The sequence below is a fragment of the Theropithecus gelada genome, chromosome 2 (genome assembly GCF_003255815.1).
Source record: "Theropithecus gelada isolate Dixy chromosome 2, Tgel_1.0, whole genome shotgun sequence".
NCBI classification, from domain to species: domain Eukaryota; kingdom Metazoa; phylum Chordata; class Mammalia; order Primates; family Cercopithecidae; genus Theropithecus; species Theropithecus gelada.
In genome coordinates, this window is record NC_037669.1 from 193,293,735 (window position 1) to 193,308,015 (window position 14,281).

General features: G+C 44.0%; 1 protein-coding gene across 1 annotated transcript in view; it reads left to right on the plus strand.

Moving 5' to 3' along the window:
• The window catches only part of PCYT1A (phosphate cytidylyltransferase 1, choline, alpha), a 30,265-nt gene that overhangs the window by 13,384 nt on the left and 2,600 nt on the right, over positions 1-14,281 (plus strand). The window contains exons 2-5 of the mRNA XM_025377396.1: positions 8,001-8,117; positions 8,820-8,971; positions 12,183-12,261; positions 12,736-12,878. Of these exons, the coding sequence (XP_025233181.1) occupies positions 8,001-8,117; positions 8,820-8,971; positions 12,183-12,261; positions 12,736-12,878 (491 nt within the window). The remainder of the gene's footprint in view (positions 1-8,000; positions 8,118-8,819; positions 8,972-12,182; positions 12,262-12,735; positions 12,879-14,281) is intronic.

Below are 14,281 nucleotides of genomic sequence, written 5' to 3' on the forward strand. Positions count from 1 at the left end.
TGCAGTGGCGCGATCTCGGCTCACTGCAAGCTCCGCCTCCCGGGTTCACGCCATTCTCCTGCCTCAGCCTCCCGAGTAGCTGGGACTACAGGCGCCCGCCGCTTCGCCCGGCTAATTTTTTGCATTTTTAGTAGAGACGGGGTTTCACCATGTTAGCCAGGATGGTCTCGATCTCCTGACCTCGTGATCCGCCCGCCTCGGCCTCCCAAAGTGCTGGGATTACAGGCGTGAGCCACCGCGCCCGGCCTATTTTCTTATTATTATACACCTGTTTCCTGGGCTGTTGTTCATTTTCTTATTATCATACACCTGTTTCCTGGGCTGTTGCTGTAGGTATGAGGTATAGTAGAGCAGAAACAATGCGATATTAGATTAGCCTGAGCTGAGTTATGATCTTATCTGTTTCTATAAAGTCCAAATCATATGTCAGGCTGTCACATTCTTCATAGCCTTCAGAATTCCCCACCACCTCTCTACGCTCTGTCAGCTGGCTATGATGCTGCCGATTGATAGAGAACAAAAATATCCCAGGTTGGGAGATGCTCATCACTTAATTTTATTTTTACTGATATTATGATTTTCCAGGTTCTAAAAAATACTTTATTATTTTCAAAGCCCTTGCTCTTTATTTGTATGCTTAATTTACATCATTAATTAGCAGTTTTTGACCACATAAATTACTAACATATATTCAAGATGCTTTTCTTATGTGGGGCAATTGGTTTTAGAGATCACTGTAAAAATAAACTTCCAAGAGCATTTGTTATGAATACAAAGTCTTACAGCAAATATTCTTTCTTCTCTGTAAATTCCCCCATTCTCCTTTTTTTCCCAATCCTTTTTCACTTCTTCTGATTACTATACTAAGTGTTCTTTCTACCCTGTAAATATAGGGCTGAACTAAGACTCAGGCAGACACCAGGGAATAAGAGGGAGTTATAGCCACAAATCTGTGCATTTAGTATATTTGTGGTTACTTCTTAATTGTATTGGTATGTTTGCTTTCTGTTGTAACTAAAGAACAGTGAAATACAAATAGAAGTGGGCCAGGAGTGGTGGTTCACACTTGTAATCCCAGCACTTTGGGAGACCGAGGCGGGCGGATCATCCCTTGAGGACAGGAGTTTGAGACCAGCCTGGCCAACATGGTGAAACCCTGTCTCTACTCAAAATACAAAAGTTAGCCAGGCGTGGTGGCAGGCCCCTGTAGTCCCAGCTACTCGGGAGGCTGAGGCACGAGAATTACGTGAACCCACTGCACTCCAGCCTGGGTGACAGAGTGAGACCCTGTCTCAAAACAAACAAAAAAACAAATAGAAGTGATGTACAGTGTCATACCGGGATTTTTTTTTCTTTTGAGGCAGAGTCTCACTCTGTTGCCCAGGCTGGTGTGCAGTGGCGCAATCTTGGCTCACTGCAACCTCTGCCTCCCGGGTTCAAGCGATTCTTCTGCCTCAGCCTCCCGAGTAGCTGGGATTACAAGTGCCCGCCACCCCACCCAGCTAATTTTTGTATTTTTAGTAGAGATGGGGTTTCACCATATTGGCCAGGCTGGTCTGGAACTCTTGACCTTGTGATCCACCCATCTCAGCCTCCCAAAGTGCTGGGATTACAGGCGTGAGCCACCGCGCCCGGCCAATACTGGGAATTTTAGCACTTACCCCTTGGCCTTATCTTGGGTATACGTATTGTGGTTTTTGGGTCCTCAACAAAAAGGAGGCTAATTCCAGAGAATCCTTTCTTTTTGAAAAAATGTTTAGATATAGTTCATATTGATCACAACCCTCTGATTCCATGATAAGATTTTTGAGTTTGGCTTCCTTTATTTGGGTAATAGGTAGGCTCCTGGAGGCAGGGTAAAATGACAAGGAAAACCAGAGACTATGAATCAGAGTGTAATGGTAGCCAGGTCTCACTTCAAAACGCCAGAAGATAGTTCAGGGTTCCCATTCAGATGAGATAGTAGAGGCTGTTGAAAGCAAGAACTTCTTACATACTCTCTAATGATACACATTTACAGTCAGCTATTCATTTAGATTTGATCCGATGGGTTGCATTACCCAGTTTGTTGCTAATTTGTCCGTATATCATTTGTGGTACATAAAATTTGAAAATATGTGTACTGTTTCCAAGTTGGTCTTTTGTTTTGTTTTGTTTTGTTGTTGAGACAGAGTCTTGCTCTGTCAACCAGGTTGTAGTGCGGCGGCGTGATCTCAGCTCACTGCAGCCTTTCCCTTCGGGGTTCAAGCAGTTCTTGAGTCTCAGCCTCCCGAGTCGCTGGGACTACAGGAGTGAGCCACCGTGCCGGGCCTGTTTCCAAGTTTTAAAGCTTATAATTAACAAGTCCTGACTAGTATAACTTTTTAATTTTAGAATTATAGAATTTTACAAATAAGTCGTTTTCAAGATTATCAACTTTATAGTTTCTTCGTTATGTACATAAAGCAGTTATAGTCCATAGTAACTAAGAAGTGAAGGCTCCCCTACAGTAAAACAGATAATTAGTGGGATAGAATTGCAGCTAAAACCTCACCCTGGAATGGTGCTACTCCTTGTAAGCATTAGAATAGAAGGCCTTCAGCAAAATAATTGTATTTTTGGTGGAACAAACTGCCACAAATTAGCCTATAAATTTGCCAGCTTAATTTGAACTCTGGGTTTTCTCTTAGATCTCATTTTGTCTGACTGTTGTATGTTAAATCACCAAGCCGCTAACTGCATTTATGCCAGTGCAGGACAAGGAATAAAGCAATAAAGAATGCACATGCTCTAGGGAAGTCTCCACACCTCCCTCCTGCTCCCCAGGTTTTTACGAGGGAGGTTGTATAATCTAGGAGAAGATTCTCCACTTAGAGAAAAACAAATATGATTTGAGAGACAAGAAGGTCAGCTCTGGGAATCTTTTGGAAGATGAAAAAAATCAGCAATATGTTTAACTCAGAGAAAGGAAGGAAAAGGGAGAGTGTGAAGGGCAATGGAAATCTGTTAGGAACAGAATGTTTCAGTGGTAGGTATTTGGGAGAATAAATACATCCAAAGAGATCATTAATTGGAACCCAGGTTTCTTCTGCCTATGGGAGGACATATGGTTACTTAGTCACCAGTGGTGCAGTGTATAGTATAATTCATGATCCATATAAACCATATAATTTATCATCCAAATCAGGACAGTTTTGAGCATGAAAGGGAGTTGCTGTTAATAGTATACAGAGGTTGAGTGTGGTGGCTCAAGACAATAATCCCAGCACTTTGGGAGGCCAAGGCAGAAGGATTGCTTGAGGATAGGAAGACCTATCCTCAAGACCTATCCTTAAGACCAGCCTGGGCAATACAATGAGATCCCATCTCTACAAAAAATTTAAAAATTAGCCAAGTGTGGTAGTGTGCATCTATAGTCCCAGCTACCCAGGAGTCTGAGGTGAGAGGATCGTTTGAGCCCAGGAGGTCTAGACTACAACAAGCCATGATTGCACCACCACACTTCAGCCTGGGTGACAGAGACACTATCTTTAAAAAAAAAAAAACATACATACATATACATATACATATATACATACACACACACACACACACACATATATATATGCCGGGTGCGGTGGCTCACACCTGTAATCCCAGCACTTTGGGAGGCTGAGGTGGGTGGATCACAAGGTCAGGAGATCGAGACCATCCTGGCTAACACAGTGAAACCCCTCTCTACTAAAAATGCAAAAAATTAACTGGGCGTGGTGGCACATGCCTGTAATCCCAGCTATTGAGGAGGCTGAGACAGGAGAATCACTTGAACCTGGGAGGCGGAGGTTGCAGTGAGCCAAGGTCACGCCACTGCACTCTAGCCTGGGCGACAGAGTGAGACTCCATCTCAAAAAATATATATCTATAAAAAATATATATATATATAAAATATATGCATAATATATAAATGATATCAAATATGTATTATATTACATTGTATAATAGAAACATTAAACATTATATTAAAAGGATATAATTTATATAAATATGATTATATGTACTATAATATACATTAAATCCGGGGTGTGGTTATCCTGGCCAATAGCCACTTGGTAAAAGAATGGCTAACGCTAACTTTCTTCCCAGACTAGTTCAACAGTGACCCCTTCTGGCCGTTTGGTTAATATGTCAGCCTGGGTTTGCCAAAGGCGGGATGGAATGGTGGCCAGTTGAGACGTTGGTAGGCTGGGGAAGCACTGGAGAGAGCAAGAGGAGCATCTGGGATTGGTCTGAGAAAAGGTTCAGTGATCTACTTGGCCTAACCTAGGATGATTAGCTGTGCTGCAAGCAGCCACTTGATCAACAGCCTTCTGTGCTATTGCCACCATCCAGGCAATGAGAAAATTTCCCTGCTCTATGCTGTCTAGTAGCAAAGAAACAACAAAATAGTCTTAATTTGCATATTCTATCCCTTGTGTTTCAGGATCAAATAGTGTGAGATTGTAGCCCCTCTGGACTTGTTTAGGAAAAATGGAGGTATGTTAGTTACTTCATGGACATGACCTCTGGGATACTTCAAAAAAAGTTTTTTTTTTTTTTTTTTTTTAGACAGAGTGTCCCTCTGTCTCCCAGGCCGGAGTGTAGTAGCGCAATCTCAGCTCACTGGAACCTCCGCCTCCCGGGTTCAAGAGATTCTCCCGCCTCAGCCTCCCGAGTAGCTGGGATTACAGGCGCCCACCACCATGCCCAGCTAAGTTTTGTATTTTTAGTAGACACAGGGTTTCACCATATTGGCCAGGCTGGCCTCAACTGCTGACCTCAGGTGATCTGCCTGCCTCGGCCTCCCAAAGTGCTGGGATTACAGGCGTGAGCCACCATGCTCGGCCCAAAAATCTTTTTAATGTATTATTTTTTAATAGGCATAGAGCCAATGCAGTGACTTCTGGGATATAGAAGGGGGATTATATGCTCAGATTTTGTTTTATTTTGCTTTGTCTTATTAAAAATTATCTTTTTAAAAATAATTTTTTTCTTCTTTTTTTTAGTTGACACATGGTGGCAGTAAAAAATAATTTTAATAGAGATAGGGTTTCACTGTGTTGCCCAGGCTGGTCTCAAACTCCTGGGCTCAAGCAGTCCTCCTGCCCTGGTCTCCCAAGGTGCTGGAATTACAGGTGTGAGCTCCTGTACCTGGCCTGCTTTCTCTCATAGATGAGAAAACTGAGGCATAAGGAAGTTAAGGTTACAGAGGAAGAAAGCTGATTGGAAAGCTTGAGCTATGACCTTTCTGACTCTTAAATCCGTTAAATTAATTCTTAGTTTTCCATTGGATTGGTATATTTAATGTAAAATTTTTATTTCCTGTATTATAACATCAATACAACCAGCCTGGGCTGGGCGCGGTAGCTCACGCCTGTAATCCCAGCACTTTGGGAGGTCAAGGCAGGCGGATCACTTGAGGTCAGGAGATTGAGACCAGCCTGGCCAACATGGGATACGAATATAAAAATACAAAAATTATCCCGGCATGGTGGCTTTCGCCTGTAATCCCAGTGACTTGGGAGGCTGAGGCAGGAGAATCACTTGAACCTGGGAGGCAGAGGTTGCATGAGCCTAGATCATGTCACCACCCTCCAGCTTGGGTGACAGAGCAAGACTCCATCTCAAATAAATAAGTAAATAAATAAATACATAAAATACAGCTAGCTTGGGCAACATGTGAAACCCCATCTCTACAAAAAATATAAAAATTAGCCGGGCATGGTGGTGTGTACCTAGTCCCAGCTACTTAGGAGGCTGCGGTGGGAGGATCATTTGAGCCTGGGAGATGGAGGTTTCAGTGAGCTGAGACCATGCCACTGCACTCCAGCCTGGGTGACAGAGCCAGACCCTGTTTCAAAAAATCACATCAAATGAAATCAATATATTCCCACAGTTTAATATCCATAAAGTACAAAAAGGGCATAAAGTAAAATGTCTTCCTCTCAAGACCTGGCTCACAGCCACCTGCTGTCTCTGTAACAGGCCACCAATATTACCCACTTCTGTGAGTAGCTAAGTAAATTGTTTATATATCCTCCCACCTTTTAGTGGGTGTATTATGCTATATTCAATCTTCCATTGAAATGTAGGTCATTTCCTATAAACTGTACTGCAATGAATAACGTCTGTATTTACTGTGAGAGAATTCCCAGAATTAGAATGGCTGGGCCAAAGCTATAAGCATTTGTCGTTTGTCTTTTGATAGATACGACCTAATTGCCCCTCTTGGAAGTTGCTGATACTCCTTTCAGCAGTGTATTATTTCTTGGTTTAAAATCTACTTGTTTATCAATAAAGTTTTTTGAAAACAAAACTTCATAAACCTCCTGAGAACCAATTCTCTTCTCCTTGTTTCATTGCCCTGAAGAGAGGAAGGAGATGTATCTGACCCTCAGCCTCAGTGTATCTGACCCTGAGCCTCAGTGTATCTGATCCTCAGCCTTAGTGTACCTGACCCTGAGCCTCAGTGTACCTGACCCTCAGCCTCAGTGTATCGGACCCTCAGCCTCAGTGTACCTGACCCTCAGCCTCAGTGTATCTAACCCTCAGCCTCAGTGTATCTGATTCTCAGCCTCAGCACAGTGTATCTGATGACACTTTGACCTGTCTTTCCCAAATGATGTAAATGCTCCTACTGTTATTTTCTGCTGCAGTAAAATAGCTCTTCCTTTATTCACATAAAGGGATAAGTTACATGGACTCCTTACATTTATTATTTAAAGCATGACGAACCATTATGCTGATCTCGTTTTTAATGTTTATTTGGCTTTGGAATTAGCCTTGTTCCCCAGGAAATCATTTCCTGGCTTCTAAGTTGACAGCTCTCTTATTAGTTGTGCCTGACAAGTTTGGTACAACCAGGCTACCAGAGGCAGTTAGTGCAGATGATGATGTTAAAAATCTCTTTATAGGCTGAGTATGGTGGCTCACACCATCCCAGCATTTTGGGAGGCCAAGGTGGGATTGCTTGAGTCCAGAAGTTCGAGACCAGCCTGGGCAACATGGTCTCTACAAAAAATAATAAAAAAAAAAATTAGCTGGCATGGTGGTGTGCATCTGTGGTCCCATCTACTTCGGAGGCTGAGATGGGAGGATCACTTGAGCCCAGGAGGTCAAGGCTGCAGTGAGCTCTGATCGTACCACTGCACTCCAGCCTGGATAACAGAGTGAGACCCTGTCTCAAAAAAAAAATGAAAAGGTGTTTATAGTCAAGTTATTTTTCATAACCCAACCTACCCCCAAATTAGGGTGAATACCCAGAGAACATCTAAAGAAAGGAGTATGCAATGGGGCAGGGCGCGGTGGCTCACGCCTGTAATCCCAGCACTTTGGGAGGCCGAGGTGGGTGGATCACGAGGTCAGGAGATCGAGACCATCCTGGCTAACACTGTGAAACCCCATCTCTACTAAAAAAAAAAAAAAAAAAAAAATTAGCCGGTTATGGTGGTGGGTGCCTGTAGTCTCAGCTACTCGGGAGACTGAGGCAGAATGGCATGAACCTGGAAGGCAGAGTGTGCAGTGAGCCAAGATTGCGCCACTGTACTCCAACCTGGGAGACAGCGAGACTCCACCTCAAAAAAAAAAAAAAAAAAAGGAGTATGCAGTCATGGAACTGTCACCCAGGGCCATTTCCATTTGCCAAGTACAAGATATCGAATCAATGTATTTTTGTGGCTGGGCACAGTGGCTCACACCTGTAATCCCAGCACTTTGGGAGGCTGAGGCTGGCAGATCATTTGAGACCAGGAGTTCGAGATCAGCCTGGCCAACAAGGAAAAACCCCATCTCTGCTAAAAACACAAAAATAGCCAGACATGATGACATGCACCTGTAGTCCTGGCTAGTTGGGAGGCTGAGGCAGGAGAACCACTTGAATCCAGGAGGTGGAAGGTGCAGTGAGCCGAGATCATGCCACTGTACTCCAGCCTGGGCAACAGAGTAAGACTTGGTCTCAAAAAAAAAAAAAAAGTATTTTTGTGATCTATTCTTTCATTTGGATTTAGGTGAGCGACCTGTGAGAGTTTATGCCGATGGAATATTTGACTTATTTCACTCTGGTCATGCCCGAGCTCTGATGCAAGCAAAGAACCTTTTCCCTAATACGTACCTCATTGTGGGAGGTAAGAAAACATTTGGTGACTTCAGGTGCAGTGCAGAAAAAGATGAGAGTAGAGTCTGTTTCTCTTCTGTCTTTATAACCTGAGTACACCGGCTCTTATTTCCGTTTTTAAGTGAAGGATGTAGTACAGCCTCTCTAAAACATGAAATATATGAGGTACCAGCAACCTAAACCTGGAGAGAGGAGCTTCAAGCTCATTGACTGTGACGTCTGACATTTATCTCACTGTTTTTAGCCGAGTTTCTGCCAGTCACAGGAGCAACAATGACTTCTGTTGCCCAGTTAAAAAACATTTGCTTTAGATTTCACTTTATTATTTTGAATCAACTGGAATACAAAAGTCTGCCAAGGAAATGTCATGTGGTCCAGTCCAGTGTGAATAAAATAGGAAAACATGTTTAAGGACTTAATCGATACAGACATGCACAGCAGGTTGATTTCAGAGTCGAAGATCTTGGTCACCTGTTGTACCGTCTCTTCTCCAAAGTATGAACATACTATTTAGTGAGTGTTGCTCCTGAAGGTATATGCTGCATTAGGAAAAGCGTTGTTACCCAGGTTCAACTGCCTTTAGAAGACTTTTCTCCAGTTGGGGAAGATGGTTGCAGTCCTAAGCAGTGGGAGAAGATGGGAGAGGTCAGTGGCTGAGGAGTGGCTAAGCAAAGAGGACTCCGACCCACAGTTTATGATGTGGTGAACTCAGTTTGCAGCGATGAGCTCACACACAACTTCAAAGGCTTCACGGTGATGAATGAGAACGAGCGCTATGACGCAGTCCAGCACTGCCGTTATGTGGATGAGGTGGTGAGGAATGCGCCCTGGACCCTGACACCTGAGTTCCTGGCCGAACACCGGGTAAGAAACTGGACACATATTCCCCTTCCTTGTTCCAGAATCCCCTCAACTCTCACGACTGCTGGCACGCAGGCTGGTTTTCCACTAGCTTTGTTTGACTTCTACCTCATATGTAAGTTTCATAGGAGATGACAGTGATATTACTAGTGATAATAGTCATCCCTGACGTTTATATGGGGTTGGATGGTTTGCAAGCAGTTTTACATCCATTCTATTCCATTTTCTCCCCACAACAATCCTGTGGTGTGGTTATCATTTCCACTTCACATGTGAGTAACAAGTCCTAGAGAAACCAAATAACCTGCTCCAAGTTACACCATTGGCAGAGCTGGGAATTGAACTTGTCAGTTACGAGACTTTTCCCCCCACACCACAGGCATGTCTACCCTTAGAACGTGCCAGTCTCCTGAGAAGATCCATAGCCCCAGGCGAACTCTGAAGACGGTCACATTACCAGGAAACAAGACGGATTAACATAGACTTTTCTTGGCTTAAGTTTCATTTCAGGGCTTTGGTCTTAGGCTAGAAATTGGGTGGACTCAGAAACCAGGGATATTTCTCACTGCTTCTCAGTAAGTTATTATCAACCCCTTACCTCCTTTTAATTCTCCCACATTAAAGTAACAGATTTCAGCCAGGTGCAGTGGCTCATGCCTGTAATCCCAGCACTTTGGGAGACCAAGGTGGGAGGATCGCTTGAGCCCAGGAGTTCGAGACCAGCCTGGGCAACATAACAAGACCCTGTCTCTACTTTTTAAAAAAAGCCACAGGTTTCCTGCAAAAGGTGGGTATAAAAGATGAGAAGGATTGATTAGGCCAGGTTAGAGGTCCCCACGCCTGAGGAAACAGCAAGCACGTTGTCAGTTCTCTACAGGGGTGTGTGGAATGTTGTAGGTAAATTGTTGAGTGAGGCAGAAAGAATAAAGGCAGCCAAAGGGCTTCTAAAGCAATACATGGGTAGGCCTGAAGAGGGGATATTTACTGTAACTATTGAGGATTGGGACAGATCTTCTATAATTCTCTGACTTTTCTACATCAACACTTAGCAGCCAGTGGCTCCAAAAGTGGTAAGCAAGATTATTCTCAGCATCACAGCCCGCAGGCCCACACAGAAGTATGAGGTTAGAGGAATTTCTGTTTTTTTTTTTTTTTTTTTCTTTTGAGACGGAGTCTCGCTCTGTCGCCCAGGCTGGAATGCCGTGGTGCGATCTCAGCTCACTGCAAGCTCCACCTCCCGGGTTCACGCCTTTCTCCTCCCTCAGCCTCCCGAGTAGCTGGGACTACAGGCGCCCACCGCCTCGCCTGGCTAGTTTTTTGTATTTTTTAGTAGAGACGGGGTTTCACTGTGGTCTTGATCTCCTGACCTTGTGATCCACCCACCTCAGCTTCCCAAAGTGCTGGGATTACAGGCTTGAGCCAACGCGCCCGGCTGGTTAGAGGAATTTCTAACTCTGCTTTTCTCTTTGTTAACAGTATATACTCAACTCTAAGTTTTGCTTGTCCCATTCTTTTTTTTTTTTGAGACGGAGTCTCGCTCTGTTGCCCAGGCTGCAGTGCAGTGGCGCGATCTCGACTCACTGCAACCTCCACCTCCCAGTTTCAGGCGATTCTTTTGTTTCAGCCTCCCGAGTAGCTGGGATTACAGGCGCCACCACCACGTCCGGCTAATTTTTTTGTATTTTTAGTAGAGACGGGGTTTCACCATGTTAACCCGGATGGTCTCAATCTCCTGACTTCGTGATCCGCCTGCCTCAGCCCCCCAAAGTGCTGGAATTACAGGCGTGAGTGACCGTGCCTGGCCTTCAGCCTCCTGTTCTTTACTTTGCTGCCTATGGATCCCTGACAAGTTGTTCATGAGTAATTGAGATGCTAGCTGAGGGTCTCTGACATAGTCCCAGTGAACATGCTTCACACTACAGTGGTCTCTGGAGGTAGAGTGATCTTAGTAATTATCAGCAAAAGGCTGGTGGCCCATTCAGGAAGGAGTAAGTGAAGTTTAGCATGTCTCTGAACAACGTTATTGATCCCCAGTGTCATTCGTCTCTTCTTGCTCTTGCAAAGGATATTCATAGTAGTAAAATGGCTAGGCGCGGTGGCTCACGCCTGTAATCCCAGCGCTTTGGGAGGCCGAGTCAGGTAGATCACTTGAGGTCAGGAGTTTGTGACCAGCCTGGCCAACATGGTGAAACCCCGTCTGTACTAAAAATACAAAGATTATCCAGGCGTGGTGACATGCACCTGTAGTCCCAGCTACTCGGGAGGCTGAGGCAGGAGAATGGCTTGAATCCAGGAGGCAGAGGTTGCCGTGAGCCGAGATCGTGCCACTGTACCCCAGCCTGGGTGACAGAGTGATACTTGGTCTGAAAAAAAAAAAAAAAAGGTAGTAAAATGATAGATCCTGAGGATAAAATGTCTTTTATGGCTTTGGGTTTGTATTTCTCAGGAGTATAGATGTATCTATTCCAGTCATAGGGCTGGTGGTTGCTATTTTTATATTCCCTCTTTTCTCACGGACTGAGAGAAACCAGTTAGGAAAGAAGTAACCTCTTTCTCATACTTTTTTTTTTTTTGGAGACAGTCTTGCTCTTTCACCCAGGCTGGAGTGCAGTGGTGCGGTCTCAGCTCACTGTAGCCTCTACCTTCCGGGTTCAAGCAATTCTGCCTCAGCCTCCCAAGTAGCTGGGATTACAGTCGCCGGTCCCCATGCCTGGCTTATTTTTTTGTATTTTTAGTAGAGACGGGGTTTCACTGCGTTAGCCAGGATGGTCTTAAACTCCTGACCTCGTGATCTGCCTGCCTTGGCCTCCCAAAGTGCTGGGATTACAGGTGTGAGCCACCGCGCCCGGCCTTTCTCATACTTTTAGAAACCCTTATTTGACCAAATCCTTCCAGACCCAGGACAGGGAGATTTCCTTCTTTCCTAGGCTCTACCCACTAACTGGTTCACCAGCAAACCCTCTGGCCCTGTTGACCACAGCAAGATGACTGGTGTCCAGAGTGAGGGTAACAGTTCTAGTAGACTAGGAGAAACAGCGAGAAAAGCAGCTGGCTAACTTTCTATTTATGCTCCATAAATCATTAGGTTGGGTGGTTTGTGAATAGATTGTAGCCTGACCTCTGCTTATTGTCCTTTCTCTGGGCCTGAGAACATTGACTGGGTCTTTCTGAATGGCAGTTATCGTGGGTTTTAATGATGTTTCCTTATTTTCAGATTGATTTTGTAGCCCATGATGATATCCCTTATTCATCTGCTGGAAGTGATGATGTTTATAAGCACATCAAGGAGGCAGGTGAGTGACCTGATGTGCTTCCTCAGTTTAGGGGATCTCAGGGCAGCTGTAGATGTTCAGCCGTGTTGCTACTTTACAGAGGAAAATGTGTACATTAGAAATTCAACATCCTCTTTCAGGCCGCATTTTGGATAAAAGGTAAAGATGAGCATAGCATTCATCAATTCTTCATCATCAGTTCATGACATCCATCAATTCTTGGTATAAACATCTACTTTTGATATCTCTCTTAATTTCAGGAAATGCTTTCTCATATTTTTCGTAATATTAGGGCTATGTAACTCTTCTTTGCCTTACCTCTGGACTTTCATTCAGTCTTCCTTCTGTATATCAGTATCTCTCCGTTTCATTTAGTAATAACAGATACTGCTTTTTGAGGAAAGGAAAGGAACGTTGCCCCCAGTTTCCATTTAGTCTTAATACCTGAGCTAACCAGAACCTCACAGTGTTTGTCTGTATGTGTTTCTGAGTCAGGCATGTTTGCTCCAACACAGAGGACAGAAGGTATCTCCACGTCAGACATCATCACCCGAATTGTGCGGGACTATGATGTGTATGCGAGGCGGAACCTGCAGAGGGGCTACACGGCAAAGGAGCTCAATGTCAGCTTCATCAACGTGAGTTCCAACCGCACCCCAGACTTCCCTGACTCTGTGGGATACGTATTGCCTCTCACTCCATCTTAGCTGAACTGGCTTTGCAGTTAGCTCTAATGATCACTCCCAAAAGTTCAGTGAATGAATTACCACTATGTTAACTGTTTACAAAAAGAATGAAACAGTTTCTGCTGTTACGGTCTAGTACCAACACATTGGTATAAAGCCATACAGCCAACAAAATAAATAAGAGAGTAATTTAGATAGTACAGTATTTCTGTTAATAAATTGAAAACTGTGTCTCTTAAACTTCCTTTTTCTTTTTTGGTTGGATGATCTTTTGGAAATCTCCTTAAGCCTATGAACCCTCTCCCCGTGTGGACAGTGACACACGACACACCACTTCCCCGCAGAGACCTGAGTTTTAAATTTTGATTGATGAAAGCTTAAGTTTATCTTAGCTTACTATTGCCTTTTAGAAACTGTATATTTTACTGGGCTTGGTGGTTCATGCCTGTAATCCCAGTACTTTGGGAGGCTGAGGCGGGAGGACTGCTTGAGGCCAGGAGTTTGAGACCAGTCTGGAGGCAGCATAGCGAGACCCCATCTCTAAACAAACAGACAAACAAAAAAACTCATATATATATGTATGTAGTGTATATATAGGTATGTAGTATAGATATATTCATCTTTTTTGTAAACAGTTATATATATACTGCAGTGTATATATATATACACACACACATACACACTACATATATATATGTAGTATTTCTTTCTTTTTGAGACAGGGTCTTGCTCTGTTGCCCAGGCTGGAGTGCAGTGGCATGATCTCGGCTCACTGTGGCCTCTGTCTCCTGGGTTCAAGTGATTCTGGTGCCTTAGCCTCCTGAATAGCAGTGATTACAAGCTTGTGCCACCACGCCTGGCTAATTTTTGTATTTTTTTTTAGCAGAGATGGGGTTTTGCCATGTTTCCCAGGCTGGTCTTGAACTCCTGGCCTCAAGCGATCGGCCCCCCTTGGCCTCCCAAAGCGCTGGGATTACAGGCATGAGCTACCGTATCTATCTGACACTATACATTTTGTACGTAAATTAGACCTCAATAAAATTAATTTAAAAAGAAGAAAGCTGCTAACTTTAATGTCTCCTACATAATCAGTTTACCATGCTCCCCCACCTGCTGCCATCTCTGTGAATTGTGCTATAAGAATGGATAAAATGATTACATCTAAATATGATTTATCTAGGCAGACAAACACTAGCTCTTGTTAATTTATTTACTATAGCTTTATTTTTTCCCATAAAAATCAGGTGTTTAAAAATTGTAAACATATTCCCGCGGGGCGCGGTGGCTCACGCCTGCAATCCCAGCACTTTGGGAGGCCGAGACGGGCGGATCACGAGGTCAGGCGATCGAGACCA